The sequence below is a fragment of the Lolium rigidum genome, chromosome 1, assembly GCF_022539505.1.
Source record: "Lolium rigidum isolate FL_2022 chromosome 1, APGP_CSIRO_Lrig_0.1, whole genome shotgun sequence".
Lineage (NCBI taxonomy): Eukaryota > Viridiplantae > Streptophyta > Magnoliopsida > Poales > Poaceae > Lolium > Lolium rigidum.
Genome location: NC_061508.1, coordinates 191819833 through 191840472, shown reverse-complemented (window position 1 = coordinate 191840472; position 20640 = coordinate 191819833). Strand labels below are relative to the sequence as shown.

General features: G+C 56.8%; 1 protein-coding gene and 1 pseudogene across 4 annotated transcripts; one reads left to right on the top strand and one right to left on the bottom strand.

Moving 5' to 3' along the window:
* Positions 1-4946: 4946 nt before the first annotated feature.
* LOC124686880 lies at positions 4947-12575 on the bottom strand (annotated as a pseudogene).
* A 3877-nt stretch (positions 12576-16452) lies between these two features.
* Positions 16453-19257, top strand: LOC124686853 (cysteine-rich receptor-like protein kinase 6). 4 transcript variants are annotated; one of them, XM_047220761.1, is made up of 7 exons: positions 16453-17395; positions 17475-17603; positions 17677-17816; positions 17881-18091; positions 18202-18439; positions 18516-18666; positions 18742-19257. In XM_047220761.1, exons 1-7 carry the CDS (start codon positions 16555-16557, stop codon positions 19054-19056), a joined length of 2025 nt encoding a protein of 674 aa, XP_047076717.1. In that variant the 5' UTR covers positions 16453-16554; the 3' UTR covers positions 19057-19257. The 4 variants fall into 4 exon arrangements, with proteins under 4 accessions (XP_047076717.1, XP_047076711.1, XP_047076705.1 ...); XM_047220755.1 differs by having other exon boundaries at positions 17466-17603; XM_047220749.1 differs by having other exon boundaries at positions 16453-17407.
* The last annotated feature ends 1383 nt before the right edge of the window (positions 19258-20640 follow it).

Below are 20640 nucleotides of genomic sequence, written 5' to 3'. Positions count from 1 at the left end.
TACAAGGCACACGCGGCTTCCCCAAAAGTAACATCATATCCTCTGACCACAAAGAAGCAAGGCTTGCACGCCTGTGAGAAACAAAACGTTACGAATCTAGTTGTGGCACTTGGACAGTGGAAGCAGTTTCGGTAATAGGTCGAGGGGGGGCCCAGTGAAACCTCCTACGTGTGGTTAGTGCGCTCAGTCTTGGATCAAAAAAACATGAACTTGTCCTATTTATAAAAGTGGACACAAGTGAGCCGTCATAAAACCAAATATACAGCTGACCCACCGATGCCTCTGCTTATCCATTTTAATATTATTATTTAAGGTGAGCCATGATTATTTCCAACAACAGATGTAACGAGAATAACAACTACCCAACAACAACATATCCCGATAACATATCGAGATAACAGAAAGACCCTATACTCGCGCTACAACTCGCAAGGCTCAAACATCAAACAAAGGGTAATAGGTAAGGTAATGTGACATGGCTCATATGAGTAACAAGTGGAAAGGACTCGTGACACAATAGAACGCAACATATGGATAGCAAGAGAACAACGAGAGTGAAACTGTAAAATAGGTGAAGGAGGTAGGCTCGCCTATTAGATCGGAAGAGAAAATACGAACGCGATCTTCATGGGTGATGTAGAGGAACTCCTTCTCGAACTGCTTGGTGACGATGTCTACTCACGAAGAACCAACACACATACAAGATGGAAAATGCACAATCAATACAAGAGTGCAATGCGCAACATGATGCATGATGAAGTGCAAAGGTTCCATGCATAGCAAAATTAAGTGGGGCATCGACATATAGCAAGAATAAGGGAAATGCCCACACATAACATTTAGTTCCATTTGCAATTTTTAATTAGGCCGTGGCAGGGGTGATGCCTATGATGCATGACAAGTTCATATTTGGAAACCTCTCACTTTTGTGATGCAAAAAGATATAAAATTTATCGGATTTGAAGTTACAGATATTTAATCATGAGTTTTGCAAGTTTTTAACATTAAGAGACCATTTAATTAACATTTCAAAATTTAGTTGTCAAAACTAGAAACAAAGTTGATAAACAGAGAGATTGAGTTTTTATAATAGTCCTAGATATAAAATTTGTTAAATTTGGAATTCAGAAAGTGGTTTTATTTAACTAAACAGTAAACAGATTTGAATTTCAAATTTGAACTGAGTTTTAAAAGAAAAAGGACCCGAACGAAAAATTAGCCCGAAAAAGGACAGCAGGTTAGTTTATGTTAGAACCAGGGGGTTATGTGAGAACCGGTAGGGGACAGGACTGCGGATTAAGGGTTTAGAACTTCCAGGGGCTAAACTGCAAAAGGTACAACGCTGGGTCTGAAAAAGTTTTTCTCACTGAGGGAGAGCTGACCCGCGCCGACTGACGTGCGGGACCGGGGCGCTGAGGTGGCTGCCGACGTGGCAAAGCTTGCTTGCGCGCGCAGAAGGTGCTCGATGCCGTGCGCGTCGCAGCCTCGCAGGCGGGGTGGTCACTGCGGTTCGGCGTGGCGCAGCGCTGTCGATGCAGATGTCCCCAAGAAGCGCGAAAGGACGCGTTGGCCTCGACTCATTGACGCGGACCAAGGGAAGGCGGCGCCGCCGAAGGGAGGTCGCCGGAGCATGGGCGGCAACGGCGTGCCGCGGGCATGGCGTCGGCATCAACTGTAACAGGGGGAAAAAGGAACCAACGAAGACGAGGGGGGTGTCCAGGAGGTCGAGGAGATCACCTTGAAGCTCAACGCCTCAATGGCGGAGCCAAAGGAGGAAGATGGGGGCCAGAATCGGAGAAGAAGGACGATGAACAACGCGGGGAAACGACGATGTTGTGCTCCATCGAGGGCCTCTCGGCTCGATTCCTTGCACGAGGATGGAGGGGACGTTGAGGCACTCCTCCTGGTGGTCTCAGCTCGGCGAGGGAGCGGCCATGGCGACGGGGCGGCGGCGAGACGGATGGTGCTCTCTCGGGGTTTCTCATAGAGAAAGGACAAGGAAGAAAAGGTGCGGCGCGAGGGAGGAGAAAAAGGGGACGCTAGGGTTTGCCGAGGCTTAAAAGGCGAGGAGGGGAGCAGGTGGAGGTGGAGGACCACGTGAAGGGCGTGGCGTCTGCGTGCTCTCTCTCACGCGTGAGCTGGAAAAGGAAAGACGACAAACAGGAACCGCGGCGTACCGCTTCGGCGAGATGGGCTAGGCCAAGAAGAAAGAGAGAGAGGGCCGCAGCTGGGCTGGCTTAGCAGGCCTCCGGGGGAGAGGCCGAGGAGCAGGCCTGGTCCGATTAGACTAGGTTTGATTATCTTTTCTCTTCTTTTCCTTTTTCTCTTTTTCTTCTTTTTCTGTTTTCTGATTTCTGTTTTTTAAACAATTTGAATTCAAAACCTTTTCAGTTTGATTTGCAATAAGATGAGAGTAAGATTCAAATAGTTTTGAAATACTAATTTATTTGTAATCAAACAAAACAACATTTTGTATCCAGAAATAATTGTTGGTAATGATTAATTATAAAATAAAGAAATAGAGATAGAGGGATTAGGGTTTGAATTTTTTTCTTTGACCAATATGAAATTAGGTCAGAGAGGTGGATGGGTTTGGCTTTGCTTTGTTAGCTTTCTTGTAACATCACAAGAGGTGGATGAAAAAGAGAGAGACGAGGAAGAACAAGCACAAAATGTAGTTTTATTAAAAACCAAGGTGGTGTTATGCATGGTGCAAGGATGGTATGACAACAAGGCAAGAAAGGTAAAAGGGGCTAGGGGTTACTCTTGGGATGTTACAATGTGCGAGGACATGTAAAGTTAGCCCGGACCGCTTCATCCCACTATCCCGCAAGATCCAAAGTACACGATAGGTAAGCGACAACAAAAGTATCAATGCCCACAAATTAATGTGTTCTACTCGTGAAACACATCTACGCTTAGATCCGGCTCTGATACCACATATGGGTTTCGTAGCATAGAAAATAAAAAAAATCCTACCGCAAGAACGAACAAAGGCCAAGATCTAATCTACTAGATGTAAGCAACGAGATAAATCTAGAGTCTTACCCTTGAAGACCGAAAGTTTTTAACGAGATCATATCATGGATGATGTAGTCGTTCACTTGCCGATATCAAGATCGTGAAGACGATCCCTCCGGTGCCACAAACGGGCAGCACCTCTGTACTCGGGCACACATACGGTTGATGATGACGACGTCCTCTCCTCGTTCCAGCGGGGTAGCGGATGTGGTAGATTCCCCGAGAATCCCAGCAACACGACAGCATGGTGATGGTGGTGGAGGAGAAATCCTGCAGAGCTTTGCCTAAGCCTGCGCAGGAAGAGAGGGAGGAGGAGAGGTGGCGGCTAGGGTTGTTTCTTGGGTTTCCCCTAGCCATTCCCTCTCCCCTCTTTATATAGGAGAGGAAACTTGGAGAAGGAGGAACAACATCACGTGAACAGTACCGACCGTGAACAGTACTTCCATGAACAGTACCAGCCGTGAATAGTCCCGAATGTGCACATCATTCCCCATGAACAGTACCGACCGTGAATAGTCGTCCGTGAACTGCCCCGAACGTGAACAATACTTTCTGTGAACAGTACCGGCCGTGAACAATACCGGCCGTGAACAGTGCCGAACATGAATAGTACTTCTGTGAAATTCTCCCTTTCCTTTTTTGGGTTGCCCTACTCGGGCTGGGCAGCTGGGCCCTTTGGAACCTTCTAAAAACCCTCCGATACAATACCGGAAAATTCTCGAACTTTTCTGAAACCCTAAAATTGACTTTCCATATATGAATCTTATTCTTCGAACTATCCCGAACCTCTTTGTGATGTCCTGGATCCCATCCAAGACTCCGAACAAACTTTGGTCTTCAACTCATATTCTCCGATATCCCGTATCTACCCCAAGCGTCATCGAACCTTAAGTGTGTCACCCTACGGTTCGCGAATGATGCAGACATGATCGAGACACCTCTCCGATTAATAACCAATAGCGGGATCTGGAGATCCGTAATGGCTCCTACAGATTCAACGATGACCTTGCGATCGAATGAACCATACACGCTGTGATCAATTCCCTTTGTCTCGCGATACTTTACTTATCCGAGTTCCGATCGTCGGTATCATCTATACCTAGTTCGATCTCGTTCCTGATAAGTACTCTTTACTCGTTCCGTGATATGACATCCCCTGTGACCTAGTCATGTGCTTCCAAGCTTTTTGGATGTGATCTCACCAAGAGGGCCCAGAGTATATCTCTCCGTCATTTGGATGGACAAATCCCACTCTTGATCCATCAGCCTCAACTATCACTTTCAGAATACCCAATGCCACCTTTATAATCACCCTGTTACGGTGTGATGTTTGATGTCATCAAAGTACTCCTCCGTCGTTAGTGATTGACATGATCTCATGGTCTAAGAATTAGGTTACTCTGTGTTTAAGAGTTATAGCAAAATGAACTTAATGACTTGATCATATTGCTATGCTTACATTGGGTATATGTGTCCATCATATCATTCTCCTAATGATATGATCCCGTTATTAACTAACATCCAATGTTCATGATCAGGAAACCTTGATCATCAATTAATCAACAAGCTAGTTAAATGAGAGGCTTACTAGGGACTCTTGTTTGTTTATAAAACACAGATGTATTAGCGTTTCCGATTAATACAATTATAGCATGAGAAATAAACATTTATCATAAACGTGAAATATGATAACAACAACTTTATTATTACCTCTTGGGCATATTTCCCACAATGGAGTCCTCTCATTTGCCAAACGCAACGGCTCCAAGTTTTCGTGGATTTGGTGGAGTGGAGCTGAAGGAAGCTGGAGTGGAGCAGTCCCAAACAGACCCTTATTTCTTACTCGTTCTTGCTTTCATTGGCTTTTAGGCTTTTGTAGCATTTTGTTCATAAAGTTAGTAGAGGTCCGTTGTGAGCTGTGACTATTGTAGCCTGAATTTTTGTCATTAAAAGCATGCACTGGATTTTTTTTGTCATTAAAGAGCCATTTTCAATGGTAGTTCCATAAGCAACAAATGAGCTATCATGTAGCCAATTCTGATGAGATGTTCAGGACAGAAATGCCGGCTTGGATGGAGCCTGGAGGGTGACCGTATCGCTTCCGAGCATCGTCACGACTGATGACATCATTGGTCGGGCCGCCGGGTTTCCCTGCACACACAGGAGACCTACGTGGAAGCATTTCAGCACGTCGCCCTCATGAAAACTTGCGCCCATGCACGGGTCCACTATCTCCGTCACCATCCCGGCCTCCCAGTGCTCCCATACCTGCATCTCAGTTTGAAGCCTTGAGCCAGAGCGCATCATCGCTACACTTAGCAACAATGATGAGAGCAGATCGTGGTTGGTGCTTACCATGGTCAAGAGATCTTCAGACCTCCCGGAGTTGCTGCAGCCGTTGTTCTTCCTCCCTGTTATGATCTCCAGCACAATTACGCCAAAGCTGAACGCGTCCGATTTCACCGAGTAGTTGCCGCGCGCCACGTACTCGGGCGCCATGTATCCACTGAAACAAGAAATTAGGCATACTTCTTTGACTCATCAGTAGCCAAAATGAAAGGTTATACGGAGTAGAACTTTGAACACACACTTAACGCTGAGTTTTGCAGGAGTACAGACTAGGTGCCGACGACGCGGTTGGTGACGGCCTGCGTCTGGTCGCGCCCAAAGATCCTCGCAAGCCCAAAGTCCGAGATTTTGGGGTTCATGTTCGCGTCTAGCAGGATATTGCTGGCCTTGAGGTCACGGTGGACAACTTTGAGCTGAGAATCTTCGTGGAGGTACTGCAGGCCCCGAGCAACGCCGTTTATGATCTTGTACCTCTGCTCCCAGTCCAGCTGCTCACGTTTCTCAATGTCTTAAAAGTAGAAACGGTCATTCATGGATGTGATGATACTACTATTATGCTAGCTTGCCATGGAAAATGTGTTGGATAGAGTACCAAAAAGAATCAGGTCGAGGCTCCGATTGGGGACGAACTCATAGACGAGTAGCCGCTCCTGCTGCTCCAGGCAGACGCCGACCAGCCTGGCGAGATTCTTGTGCTTCAGCTTGGCCACCAACGCGAGCTCGTTCTTGAGCTCCTCCCCTCCCTGCGACAGTCGCTTCACCGCTATCTCGTCGCCGTTGGGCAGGGCGCCCTGAGCAAATAAAACCAATGTTAATCCATGAGCATTTTTTCAGTACAGAGACCCCAGGAGGCCAGGACGATATGCTTGCTTTCCTGGCAACCTTGTACACCGTGCCGAACCCCCCCTTGTCCGAGCTTGTTGCTCTCGGCGAAATTAACCGTGGCGGCTCGCAGGGTGGAGACGTCGATCAGGATCGAATCCACCATTTCGATGTCCTCTGTTTCAGTAGAATACCTTGGATCTGTTCAAGTATCAGATAGGAGACAAGGACAAGTCATATCTTCTATTTCAACTTGAGGAAAAAGTGCCGCCGAGTTACTGAATCTTGAAGGAACATATATACATGGATTCTTCACTTGTGCTGCTGACCGCCGGCGCTTCCAGAAACAGAAGCAAACCACAAGGTTCAAGGCTGATATAATAGGGAGCAAGATTGCAGGAACCACGACGGGAACGCTCAACTTTCTCTCTCCTATGAGTGAAATAAAGATTGCGTGAGCAAAACATCGTGTAAAACAGATTCAATCGGATTGATGGTCACATGTTTCTGATCTTTTTTTAATTTAGTAGCTAGTGTTGAGATACATATCTCTGAATATCTGGATGTGTATCCCCTGTAATTATGTATAGCGATACATATCTTTGTATTTAGTATCGGGCCCGCCTCCTTCCTTGTATAGTCGAGGACGTGGCCTATATATATGTACCGCCTATGACTCCGATGAATACATTGAGCATTGCATCTCTCTTCATGGTATCAGACACCTCCTAGATCCTAGCCGCGCGCCGCCTCTCTCCCCGTGCGCCGCCCCCCCACCCCTAGCCGAGCGCCGCCTCTCCCCCCGTGCGCCGCCTCTTCCCCACCATGTCTACCCCCAGCTCCAACCCCTTCGCCGACTCCTCCATCCCCGACCCCGGCCAGCTCCGCGCCGTCGCCATCGCCGACCATGTCCCCGTCAAGCTGTCCACTACCGCCGCCAACTACCTCGCCTGGAAGACGTACTTCTACCTCCTCTTCCGCGAGTACAACCTGCGCGACCACATCGACGGCACCGTCGACCTCCTCGCCCGCGACTCCGACTGGCTGGCCATCGACGCCACCATCATCCGCTGGCTCTTCCTCACCGTCTCGCCGGACATCTTCAAGACCGTCGTTCGGGAGGGCGATGACGCCCGCACGGTGTGGGGAAAGATCAACGGCCTCTTCACCAATAACAAGCTCCAACGTGTTGTCTTTTTGCAGCAGGAATTCTTCGGTACACCCCAGGGCGATCAAACCTTGGACGCCATCGCCCGCGCCTCAAGGCCATCTCCGACGAGCTCCGGGACCTTGGGTTCCGGATTGGCGACGAGCTCCTCCCTCTCCACCCTCACCGCCGGCCTCAACGAGGACCTCGGCAACGCCGCCTCCAACCTCACCCTCATGACCAACCCTACGTTCGAGCGGGCGGTTGACTACCTCCGGCTGGAGGAACGGCGGCTGAAGGGTGTGCGCACCCGGGCGGTTCACACCGCTCTATGGGCCAGCGGCAACAGACATCCTTCCTCGTGGCGGAGGAGCTCCACCGGCGCCCACCCCCGCCCCTCCACACCCCGCGCCTCAACCGCCACAACACCAAGGAGGAGGGGGCAGTGGCCGTGGCTGTCGCCGTGGCCGTGGTGGTGGCCGCGGCGGTGGCAACAACGGCGGCCCCGGCATCGTCAGTCCGCGCCCCGGGTACTCACACCCCACTCCGCCGTGGGCGGCGGACACAACCCTTGGACGGGGGTCGTACACGCCTACACCATGCCCGTTCCGCGCCCCCGTCCCCGGCACCGTCGGCCCTCGTCCGGCGACGCACCGGGCCTTCCTCGCCGCGGCACCGCGAGGCTCCCGCCGGCCCGCCCTACGCCCCGTCTACGGCGGCATGATGCCGCAGGCCCCGCCGGCCCACCGGGACCCCGCGGCCGTACACCGCCCTTCAGTACGCTCCCTCGCCGGGCGCTTATTCTGGCGGTGGCGACTGGTTCATGGACACCGGAGCCTCCGCACACATGGCTGCTCACCCGGGTAACCTTTCCACTTCATCTCCGACATCCACTTCCTCTCGCATCATCGTCGGTAACGGTGCTGGTCTTCCCATCTCTCATATTGGCTCCACTCATTTTCCTTCTAATTCCACACCATTGTCTCTTAATAATGTCTTAGTTTCACCACATCTTGTTCAGAATTTAGTTTCCGTCAAAACTCTTTCTCGTGATAACTCTGTAAGCGTGGAATTTGACGAATTTGGTTTTTACGTAAAGGACGCCCGTACCCGGATGGTTTTGCACCGCTGTGAGAGTCCCGGCGACCTCTACCCCGTTCAGCCGTCTCCCTCCACTCACGCTGCACCTCGGGCGCTCTCGCCGGCGTCGACCTTTGGCACGCTCGTCTTGGCCATCCCAGCTCCACCTCGCTCCGCCAAATAATGAGAGGCTTTTCTTTTTCATGTAATAAAATGGCGGCTCACTCATGTGACGCTTGCCGACTAGGCAAACATGTTCGACTTCCTTTCAGTAGTTCATCCACGGTTGCATCATTTCCTTTTCAATTACTTCATAGTGATGTATGGACGTCCCCCGTACCGAGTCATTCTGGTTTTATTTATTATCTTGTTATTCTCGATGATTTTTCTCACTTTGTCTGGACTTTCCCTCTTCGTAAGAAATCTGACGTCGCCTTGACACTCACCGCCTTTTATTCTTATGTCTCTACGCAGTTCGGTCGCCCAATCCTCGCCCTCCAAACTGACAACGGCAAGGAGTTCGACAACACCACCATCCGCACCCTCCTCTCCACCCATGGCACCATCTTCCGCCTCACTTGCCCATACACCTCCCAGCAGAACGGCCGCGCTGAGCGCATCCTACGCACCCTTAATGACTGCGTCCGTACCCTCCTGTTCCACGCCCATATGCCCCCCAGTTCTGGCCAGACGCTCTCTCCACCGCCACCCTCCTAGTCAACCTGCGCCCGTGTCGCCCACGCTGGAATTACACACCACATAACCTCCTGTTCGGCTCACCCCCCTCATACGACGGTCTCCGTATTTTCGGTTGTCGCTGTTTCCCTAGCATCGCCGCCACCACCCCTCATAAACTCGCACCTCGCTCCATTCCGTGCGTCTTTCTCGGTTACCCGGCTAACACCAAAGGCTACCGTTGCTATGATCCGGTCTCTCACCGCGTCATCACGTCCCGGCACGTGTACTTTGATGAGCACTCGTTTTCCCTTTGCACGAGAACAGGTGATGACTTCTCCTCCCGTGGATCGACGGTCCGCGGCGTCGCGGCCCTACCTTGGTAGAGGTTCCTGGCTCGGCTGCACCCCCGCGCGCCTCCTCTACTCCGACTTGCGACGCCCCCGTGACGCCCTCGAGCACCGCCTCGGGCTCACACACGGCGCCCTCGAGCTCCGCCTCGGGCGGCTGTCGCCTCGCCTTCGACACCGCCCTCATCGCCCTCGAGTACTACCTCGGGCGCTGCCGTGTCATCCGCGCCCTCGACCGCGTCGCCCTCGAGCCCCAGCTCGGGCGACGCCACCGCCGTGTCATCTGCGCCCTCGACCGCGTCGCCCTCGAGCCCCAGCTCGGGCGATGCCTCGTCTCCGGCCCCGCCTCCGCCTCCTCCGCCGCCGGCCACGGGGCCCCTCACGCGCGCCCGTGCGGGGATCGCGTCCCGAGTACGCGATACCCCTCGGATGAGTACGTCCGCACCGCGTCGACTTCCGCGCCTTCACCAGCCACGCCATCGCCCCCGCCCGCCTGCGCCGGGCTGCTCTCCGCGACCCGCGGTGGCTTGCGGCCATGCGGGACGAGTTCGACGCACTGCAGCGAAACCAGACATGGACGCTTGTTCCCCGCCCTCCCCACGCCAACATCATCACCGGGAAGTGGGTCTTCAAGCACAAGTTCCATCCGGACGGTACTCTCGACCGCCACAAGGCACGGTGGGTGGTTCGTGGTTTTCGCCAGCGCGCCGGCGTCGACTTCACCGACACCTTCGCCCCGGTTGTCAAGCCTGGGACGATCCGCATCGTTCTTCAGCTCGCGGTCTCCCGTGCATGGCCCGTGCACCAGATGGACGTCTCCAACGCCTTCCTTCACGGCCATCTAGAGGAGCGGAGTCTTCCGCCGGCAGCCCACGGGTTTCGTCGACGGCGCCCACCCCGACCATGTGTGCCTGCTCTCGCGCTCGCTATACGGGCTCAAGCAGGCCCCACGCGCCTGGTACCCGGCGCATCGCAGCATTTCTTCACCAACTCGGCTTCCGCTCCACCCGCTCCGATGCCTCGCTGTTTGTGTACAACAACGGTGCCGCCACCGCGTACCTGCTGCTCTATGTCGACGACATCATCCTAACGGCTAGCTCCATGGACCTACTGCGACAGCTCACCGAGCGTCTTCGCGCCGAGTTTGCCCTCAAGGACTTGGGGCCCCTGCACTACTTCCTCGGCATCGAGGTCGTTCGTCGCACCGACGGCTTCTTCCTTCATCAGCGCAAGTACGCCCACGAGCTCCTGGACCGCGCCGGTATGCTTAATTGCAAATCCGCGGCCACGCCTGTCGACACGAAGTCCAAGCTCTCCGCCACGGATGGTTCCTTGGCCACGGACGCGTCATCTTATCGCTCCATCGTCGGTGCCTTGCAGTACCTCACCTTGACTCGCCCCGAGCTACGGTATGCTTGTTCGGCGGGTGTGCCTTCACATGCACGCTCCGCGGGATCCTCATTGGGCTGCGGTCAAGCGGATCCTCCGCTACATTCGTGGCACCATGGACTTCGGCCTCTCCCTCCACGCCTCCACCGCCACGGACATCGTCGCATATTCGGACGCCGATTGGGCCGGCTGCCCCGACACGCGTCGCTCCACGTCTGGCTACTGCGTCTACTTCGGACCTTCGCTCATCTCGTGGTCGTCTAGCGACAACCCACGGTCTCTCGCTCCGGTGCCGAAGCGGAGTACCGGGCAGTTGCTAACGCGATTCGCTGAGGTTTCCTGGCTACGACAACTCCTCGTTGAGCTCTCATGTCCTGTCGCCAAAGCCACCGTGGTCTCTCTGCGACAACGTTTCCGCCGTCTACCTCTCCGCCAACCCGGTCCACCATCGCCGCACCAAGCATATTGAGCTGGACATTCATTTTGTTCGGGAACAGGTGGCCCTTGGACACATTCGAGTCCTTCATGTGCCCACCTCTCAACAGTTTGCGGATATCATGACTAAGGGTCTCCTACGGCATCATTTGAGGAGTTTCGGTCCAGTCTATGCGTTCGACCAGGCGACGCTTCGACTGCGGGGGGGTGTTGAGATACATATCTCTGAATATCTGGATGTGTATCCCCTGTAATTATGTATAGCGATACATATCTTTGTATTTAGTATCGGGCCCGCCTCCTTCCTTGTATAGTCGAGGACGTGGCCTATATATATGTACCGCCTATGACTCCGATGAATACATTGAGCATTGCATCTCTCTTCAGCTAGCGTGAGAATTAACGGGAAGGTGCGTCTAATTAGTAATAGCAAGATGCTTTAACATACCTCCTCCTGCCACTCGTGGCGTCCCAACCGTTGGCTGCACAGCCGGCGCCGGCGCTCCCCTGCTCCGTGAAGCCAGACGCACCATCGCCGGTCCATTGTAGAAGGGTGATGTCTCGAACCTGTAGGTGCAGTTGAACCATAGGGTCCTGCCTCCGGTGTGGTTCAAGAAGGCAGGCAGCGATGTCATTATGAGCCGGGCAAGGCACCTCCGGCACTCAGCCGGCGTCTGGTCCGGCGTGCACTGAGCCACGGTGTACACCTTGTGGGGCTGCAGGTCGAAGTCGGCCTCCCCGGTGGCGAACCTCCGTGTGGAGTTGTAGGCGGCGTAGTCGGCGGTGTCGTTGACGAGAGCGGCCAGGAGGCGGTTGTACCGGGCCGGGTCTGACGTAACGTTGCCGAGGTTGTAGATGTTGCTCATGTCAAACTGCGGGCCGTAGTCGTCGGAGGAGAGGACGTGCACGTCGGAGTAGTGGAGGATGCAGGCGTCGTAGTAGATGCTGGCGTCCTTTTGGTAGGAGCAGTAGTTGGGCAGGTCCAGGAAGGCCTGGGTGAGGCAGGTGAAGCAGGTGGTGGCGTTAACGTCGCCGCGGCAGAGCCCCATGGCCCAGAGCTGCTCCGGGACGGCGCCGACGACCGCCGCGGCGAAGAGGTCCGGGGACGCCGAGGCGTTCCTGGGCACCGTGGCGGCAGCGAGGTCGAGGTGGGCCTGGTACGTGCTGTTGGGCTTGTAGAAACTGCTGGCGCCGCACACGGTGAAGGGGTACGTGGGGTAACCCGCGGCGCGGAGCGCGAGCAGCGCGACGGCGATGGCGGCGGCCACGGGCAGCAGGTGGTGGTCATCCATGGCGCGATAGAGGTGGATGGTAGGAACGACCGAACGAGGATGAGGTTATGTTAGGCAGACCCTATACTAGACCAGGGAAAATTAGTCACCATCGTCTATCTCAATTCTCAGGCAGTCAATGCGTCAACGACGACGAGGGCATAAGGGCATCTCCAGCGGCGCGACGCAAACGGACGCAGAGCGACCGTTTGTGTCCGTCTTGACCGAAAATGCGTCGTGCACCACCTCCAGCGGCGCGACGCAAAGTGACCGGGCCGTCCGCGGAGATGCAAACCTGGCCCAAATATGCGCCAGGTTTGCGTCTCGGCGGACGCGCAAAGTTTCCGCTCACTTCTCCATCGGGCCCGCCTGGCAGCGAGCCTGCATCGAGGGCATCGCTTCAGCGATCAGCGCTTCCGCGTCTGCGCCGCAGCCTTCGCCATCAATGGCGCGGCTGCCTGTTCTGCACGCGCACTGGGGGCGGCGGCTTGGCTTCTGCGCCGCCTTCAATGGCATCATATCCCGCGCGCGACCGCCCTTAAAAGTCCACCGGCCGCGTCGCTCCTTCACCCACACCACGCCTCCACTCGCACCACCACCGCCGCAGCGCCATGGGGAAGAAAAACGACTTCGAGGCCTCCGGCAGCGGCTGCAAGAGGGTGTCGCTCCCCGTCACGGTGGGGAGGCTCATGCACGGCAAATGGATGCCGTGCGACGACGCCTGGTCCGGCGTGCAGCTGCCTGGCGGCTAGCGGCTCAGCTGCCGCCGGGTGCCCATCCCTCTAGTACCTGCGCGTGAGCCTGATCGGACGGCGGAGATCCGACGCAGGAGGCGGTATCTGCCGGCGGACCTCCGCGACGATCCGGCGTACGTCATCGACTCGGAGCTTTGGTGTACGTACCTGTCCACGGAGACGGACAGGAGACGAAGGGCAGACTTCATAGGCGACAGGGATTACCCCTTCGGCCCTGCACCGGCGGCTCGTCGTCAGCAGGCGCGGACGCGACATTAGCAGACGCAGCACAACGACGCCGACGACCGGGAGGACGACGCCGACGACCGGGAGGACGACGACGATGAAGCCTACGCCGTGTACGACGACGACGACTACGTCGAGGCGCTCGCGTACCATAGCGAGGAGGTGAAGGACGACAGCGACGACTACGTCGCTGTCGTCTTCCACGAATGGCGGCGAGCCTTGGCGGAGGGCCGGAACTTCGAGTTCCCGGAGAACATGACGGACGACGAGATGGCGAAGGTCGCCGTCCTCGTCTCCGAGTACGACGCGCCTGTGCAGCCGCCGCTGCCCCGCTACGCCACCGCCGTCATGCCGCCGGGCCTGTCGGCGGATGAAGAACTTCGACAGGCGCTCCTGGAATCGGCGGCGCCTCCACCACCGCCGGCACAGCCGCAGCAGTGGGCGCCTCCACCGCCGCCACAGCCGCAGCACTAGGCGCCTCAACCGCCGCCACAGCCGCAGGCCTGGGCGCTTCCACCGCCGCCACAGCCGCAGCACTGGGCGCCTCCACCGCCGCCACAGCCCGCAGTGCGGGCGCCTCCACCGCCGTCACAGCCACGACGCTGGGCGCCTCCACCGCCGCCACGGCCGCAGCCTCCTCAACCTCGAGCACCGGCGGCGGCGCGCCCGGCGTACGCCCCCCGGATGGCAACTGGCCTTGGATCATACCGGAGCTCATCGTGCTCGACAGCGACGAGGAGCAGCACAGCGACGAGGAGCAGTAGGCGTTTTAGGTTTATTTTTTATGTTTTAAGTATGTAAACTATGTTTCATGTTTAAAAAAATGATTCATCCTACAAAAATGCGTCGTGTCGCTGGAGCCACCCCGACGCAAATGGACGCGCGGTCGATTTCGACCAAAAGGATCGACGAAAACGGACGCGCGCGGACGCTAAAATGCGTCGCCGCTGGAGATGTCCTAAGAGCATCTCCAGTCGCGTCCCCCAAACCGTCCCCCAAAGCGATTTGGGGCGCGCCGGACAAAAAAAGCGTTCCAGCCGCGTCCCCCAAAGCCCATTTTTGTCCGGCGCGGCCCGATACGGTGTCCGGCGCCCCGAGCCCGTCCCCGTCCCACGGGGACGCTCCGGGGACGCCGGACACAACGAACGCGAGGCCAACCGACGCGGGCCCGACGCGTCGGCGGCACGGAAGGCTAAAACCCCGTCTCCTACCTTTGGTCAAGCGACGTTAATGGCGTCCCTGTTTTCCCGGGCGACGCGAGGGACGCGTCTCGTCGTGCATGGCCGCGTGGCCGTCCGCGCCGGAGTTATTGCGTGCAACCACCCGCTGCCGCCGCTGTTTTAAGACGCCCTCCGGTTATCGCCGCTCATCATAATCCTTCTCGTCGCCGCCGCCTCCCCTTCCCGGATCCTCTCCTCGCCGCTCAAAAAATGTCGAGCTCGTCCCCCGCAAGATCGCCGCGGCGAGCGGCTTCGGCCGCGGCAGCCTCACCGTGGCGGAGGCGTGGGCGCTGCACCACGCCCGGTATCCGGTCCCGCCGGACATGCGGCTGCCAAGCGGCGGCGGCCGGAAGATGGCCGTGAACGGCATTGGCGTTCCGCCGCCGCCGAAGCCGCGCACGCAGCAATGGTGGGACGCCAACAAGGCCCGTCGGGCTCAACTCACCGCCGAGGAGCGGGCGGATCCGACATGGGCGGCCAAGGACAACGACGACTGGTGGGTCACGTACTTCAAGGCCAAGTACGACGTCGAGATGCACAGCACCACCGGCCTCATCGGCGGGCCCAACAGCTGGAACGAGGGAAGGCCGCGCCACGTTGCCGGGGCGTTCGGGCGCGCCCTCGAGAACGTCATCCGCGGCCTCCGCAACGGCGCTCCAAGGCTGGAGATGCCGTCGTCGCCGCCGCCGTCTCCTCAATGGCAGCCGAGGAGGACGACGTACTCGTCCTCCTCGCACTCTTCTTCCTCGGGGCCGGCGCGATCGACGCCGTCCTCGTCGTACCGGTCGGCGCCGTGCACCGTTCCCAAACGGGAGGTCAAGGAGGAGCCGGCGACGCCCGTCAACACGAGGCGTGGCGGTAGCGGCGGCGGGCGGCGGTAAGGGAGGCGCGGCGGCGCCCTCCTCATCCCGAGCCGGAGGTGAAGGAGGAGCCGGAGGAAGCGTCGCAGCGGCGGCGCGTCGGCGGAGTACGAGCGGCGGCGGCCGGCTCATCGCCGGCGGCGACGACCCCGAGGACTGCCCGGGGCTGCGGGCGGCGTTCTTGGCGTCCATGGACGACAAGGGCGCTCGGAGGAGCAACTCGGACGCGGCGATCGCCATGTCCATCCGCGACTCCGGCAAGCCGCGGTGGACCTCACCGACGACGGCGAGCGGGACCAAGCGGCTTGGTGAAGGACGAGCCCGTGGACGAGCCCGTCGACGAGCGCGTCAAGCGGGAGGTCGTCACCGACGAGATGTATAACTTCCAGGCGGTACTACGACGCCTCCGGCCGCCGCAAGTGGTTCTAGATTAGGTTTAGTTTTAAAGTTAGTCAAATTTCGTTCGAATCTATGTAAGTTTGGACGAATCTAAACGAATCTAGTTAAGTTTAAAATTTGCGAAATTTTGTTTGGGGGACGCGACTGGGGAGCGACGTCCCCCAAACACGGCACGAACGAAACACGTCCCCCAAACGCTCAATCCAGCGCGGTTTGGGGGACGGTTCGGGGGACGCGACTGAAGATGCTCTAAGGACTCGCAATGCCTTTGTTTCCTGTCCGGTCTCGGGTCAACCATGGCGGCCGTCCGCGTGCCAAGTTGCTGATCTGATGGGGGCACCATTTGATGGAGCCCGGAGCGAGGGCGACAACCGAACCAACAACGCACCAAGCCGCCTTCTGCGACCACCACCAACTGAAAATCTGGTGTTCCAATCGTTAACTGGTCCAGGGACAACATGACCGTAATTATTTTGCAGTGACCGTGGCCTTCCATGCATACACTGCTAGCTAGCTGCCTTACGAGAGTCCTGAGACTTGCTCACCGTGTAACACAATGGCTCGCCACCTCCTCCTGGTCATGGTGGCCGTCGCCCAGCTCGTGCCCCGCGCCACTGGCTACCCGTGGCCCGAGTGCGGCGGCAACAAGACGTTCAAGGGCAACAGCAAGTACCAGGCCAACCTCAACCACGTCGCCGCCATGCTGCCCAACAAGGCCTCCGCGTCCGCGAAACTCTTCGCCACCGCGGCCGCCGGCGTCGCCCCGGACCGAGTCTGGGCCATGGGGCTCTGCCGCGGCGACTCCGACGCCGCGTCCTGCTTCGCCTGCCTCACCCAGGGGTTTCAGGACCTGCCCAACGACTGCTCCTACGACAAGGAAGCCACCATCTACTACGACGCCTGCATCCTCCACTACTCCGACGCCCGCGTCCTCTCCGCCGCCGACACCGGCCTGTCGGCCGACACGTATGCCCAGCCATTCCTAGTGAATATCACGTCGGACCAGGCGCGGTTCAACCGCATAGTGGCCGACCTCATGAACGCCACCGCGGAGTACGCCGCGTACAACTCCACGCGACGCTTCGCCACCGGGGAGGCCGACTTGGACCAGGAGTTTCCCAAGGTGTACAGCCTGGCGCAGTGCACGCCGGACCAGACGCCGGCGCAGTGCCGGGAGTGCCTCGCCGGGATCATAGCGTCGACCCTGGCGGATTTCTTCGAGAACGACCTCGCTCCCAGGGCGCTTTGGGTCAATTGCAACTACCGGTACGAGGTGGGAGGACTCGGAGTCGGGGGGGCCTTCTACAATGTGCCGGCGATGGTCCGGCTCGCATCATCGCCCCCTGCAGCTCCAGCTGTGCATCCAGAGATTGAGCCGCCGCCGCCGACGGCGGGAGGTGAGCTCAAAGGTAAATCAAATCAATGTGCCAACGTATTTGACGGGATGTTTGCTCACGTACGTAGTAGTACTAACAGGGGGAAGGAAGTACAGTGTGTCCGGTCTGGTTCTTGTAGTCATGCTGCCTACTCTAGCAGGCTTGAACCTTGTCGCTTGCCTCTGTTTCCGGAGGCTTCAGCGGCCAGCAGCACAAGCGAAACAGCAATGTACGCTCTTGCGAATTCAGTGATTTTACAGCATCAAACCCTTGTGAAATTCAAGGAACTGAAATTTGAACAGATCCTATGCATTCCGGCAAAGCAGAGGACATCGAAATGGTGGACTCGATGCAGATCGACGTGTCCACACTGCGAGCCGCCACTGTGGACTTCGCCGAGAGCAACAAGCTCGGCGAAGGCGGCTTCGGCACGGTGTACAAGGTTGTGACGAGCAATCATGCAATGTCCGGGCAGTTTCTGTACTGACTGGTTTGAGCTTGTTCAGGGCGTCCTCCCCAACGGCGACGAAATAGCGGTGAAGCGGCTGTCGCAGAACTCGACGCAGGGAGTGGAGGAGCTCAAGAACGAGCTCGCTTTGGTAGCCAAGCTGAAGCACAAGAACCTCGTCAGGCTCCTTGGCGTCTGCTTGGAGCAGCAGGAGCGGCTGCTTGTCTACGAGTTGGTCCCCAACCGGAGCCTCGACCTGATCCTTTTCGGTACTGCGCGCTTGAATCAAGTTCAACTCTGAATCTGATACACATTTTCTGCTGCATTCTAATTTCTCTAAAAAGCGTGAAATCATCATATTACGATTGATTTCCATCAGATGCTGAGCAGCGTGAGCTTCTGGACTGGGGCCGGAGGCACAAGATCATAAACGGCATCGCCCGGGGCCTGCAGTACCTGCACGAAGACTCGGAGCTCAAAGTTGTCCACCGTGATCTCAAGGCCAGCAACATCCTGCTGGACGCGGAAATGAGACCCAAGATTTCTGACTTTGGCCTCGCCAGGATTTTCGAGCGTGACCAGACCCAGGCCGTCACGAACCGCGTCATCGGCACCCAGTCAGTACTCCGCACAGCACTAGCAACCATAAGAATGTCCAATTTCCGCGTTAGTAAAATTGATCACATGTTTCAGTGGGTACATGGCGCCAGAGTATGCGATGCGGGGTAACTACTCCGTTAAGTCGGACGCGTTCAGCTTCGGCGTCATGGTTGTGGAGATCGTCACGGGGAGGAAGAACAACCACAGCTACGACTCCCAGAAGAATGGAGACCTCGTGACCACCGTAAGTAGTGCAATCTGTTGCCCATTGGCTCACTCTTGCAAGTTCTGGTGTAAAGTTTGGCTCACTGCCGTGCAGGTATGGGAGCACTGGGAGGCCGGGACGGTGACCGAGTTGGTGGACCCGTGCATGGGCGGCAGCTTCCCGGTGGGCGACGTGCTGAGATGCATCCAAGTTGGGCTGCTGTGCGTCCAGGGAGACCCGGTGGCCCGGCCGATCATGTCGTCGGTTGTCATGATGCTCGGCAGCGATACGGTCAGCCTCCAGGCCCTTTCCAAGCCCGTGTTTTTCACCAGAAACGCCGCTGCTTGCACAACCAAGGATCCTATTGAAGACATGTCAAACACATCAAACGTGACTACTAGAAAAATAACCTCTCGCCCTGAGGCTTAGTACCTGTCACAACTATTAGTACGGGATACAAGTTTGGGGTTCCGCGATACCAGGTGAAGCCTCCACCCTGTACTACACGAACACAAAGCACCGGCGAGGGAGACAATGAACACAAGCTGTTTCCGGCGACGAACGCCGCGGCCGACACAACGGCCTGTATCTTGGCACTTTTTATTTCTCTGGATTTGGCAACTTAAACAACCCAAGGAGTACATGGGTATAAATAGGCCAGGGACACACCACGGAGCTACGCCTCCATGCCGGCCTTCCCGCCCATGATCCGCACGACCCGCCCGGCGACGGCGCAAGAGCCACTCGCTCGTTCCGCAGGTCGAGACGCTCCTCCATACTGACCGGCGCCACGCACACCACACCCTCTCAACGTACTTTGACTCGATCTAACTTGATCCTCGCAGCTATCCCGCGATGTTCTAGTGGACTCCCACACGATCCTAACTACCTGCAACGGCAACATGAACACACCATGTTCCATGCACAACATGAACCGGCAACAGATTGCCACGCGACACACACACACCCCTGATTGGACAAACACCCAAGTCAGATTTATTCCTAACAATTACCCCCCTAAACCTGACAGCACCATGCACGCCGACTCACAACAGTCATGGTTCCTCGTCGGCGTCGGCGAGGAAGGCCCTCTCCTTCCTCGGCTCCCGGCAGTTCTTGGCAAGGTGGCCACGAACGCCGCAGTTGAAGCATCTCCCTCAGTTGCGGCGCTCCGAGCATCTGCTGGTCCCAGAGCACATGTTGTTGCTACCGTCGTCGTCGTGGTTGCCGCCGCCCTTGTCGCCACTGCCGCCGCGCCGTGCATCTCCGCCGCGCCTAGCCGCCGTGCGCACGCTCCTTGCCGCGGCGCCGGCGAGCCTCCCACTACTCCTCAGTGAGAACTGAGAAGCAGTTGCCCGGTGTTGCCCACCGCGTGTTCCTCAGTGTCGGCATCCTCCGCAACTTGCAGCCGCCCGACGAGCTCCTCGATCGACATGGAGTTGATGTCTGCGAGCATCTCAATCGGCACCACGACTTGCTTCATCTTCTTCGGGACCATGCGTAGGATCTTCTTCACTACGTGGCTGTCCTCCATCACCTCCCCACGCTCGCACAGGCTAGCGGTGAGCCCGTTGATGCGCATCGTGAAGTCGCCGACGGTCTCCCCGTCGCGGAACGCCACATTCTCAAACTCCTTCATGAGGCGCTGCACACTTGCGGACTTTATGCGGTCGTCGCCGGCTCGTATCTTCTTCACCGTGCCCCACGCCTCCTTCGTCGATTTCTTCACGGAAAGCCCGGTCTTCATCTCCGACGGCACCGTGCCAAAGATGGCGGCCAGCGCCCGCCGGTCCTTGGCGCGCTCCTTGGACACGGCCTCCACCGCATCCCACAGCTCCATGGCCTCCAGCGACACCTGCATGACCAAGGTGAAAGGTCCTAAATGGCTAGAGGGGGGGTGAATAGCCTAATAAAAATTTCTACAACAACACTTAAGACAAGGTGGATAGATAACTAAATGGCGTAATGCAAGTTTTGCGCTAGCACTACAAAACGGTTGCAAGCCACCTATCC

Coding starts and splice junctions, on each gene's coding strand:
- LOC124686853 (XM_047220742.1), top strand. CDS start 16,555: ATGGCTCGCCACCTCCTCCTGGTCATGGTGGCCGTCGCCCAGCTCGTG. Junction 18,092..18,201: donor CCTCGACCTGATCCTTTTCG/GTACTGCGCGCT, acceptor GATTTCCATCAG/ATGCTGAGCAGCGTGAGCTT. Junction 18,440..18,515: donor AACCGCGTCATCGGCACCCA/GTCAGTACTCCG, acceptor CACATGTTTCAG/TGGGTACATGGCGCCAGAGT.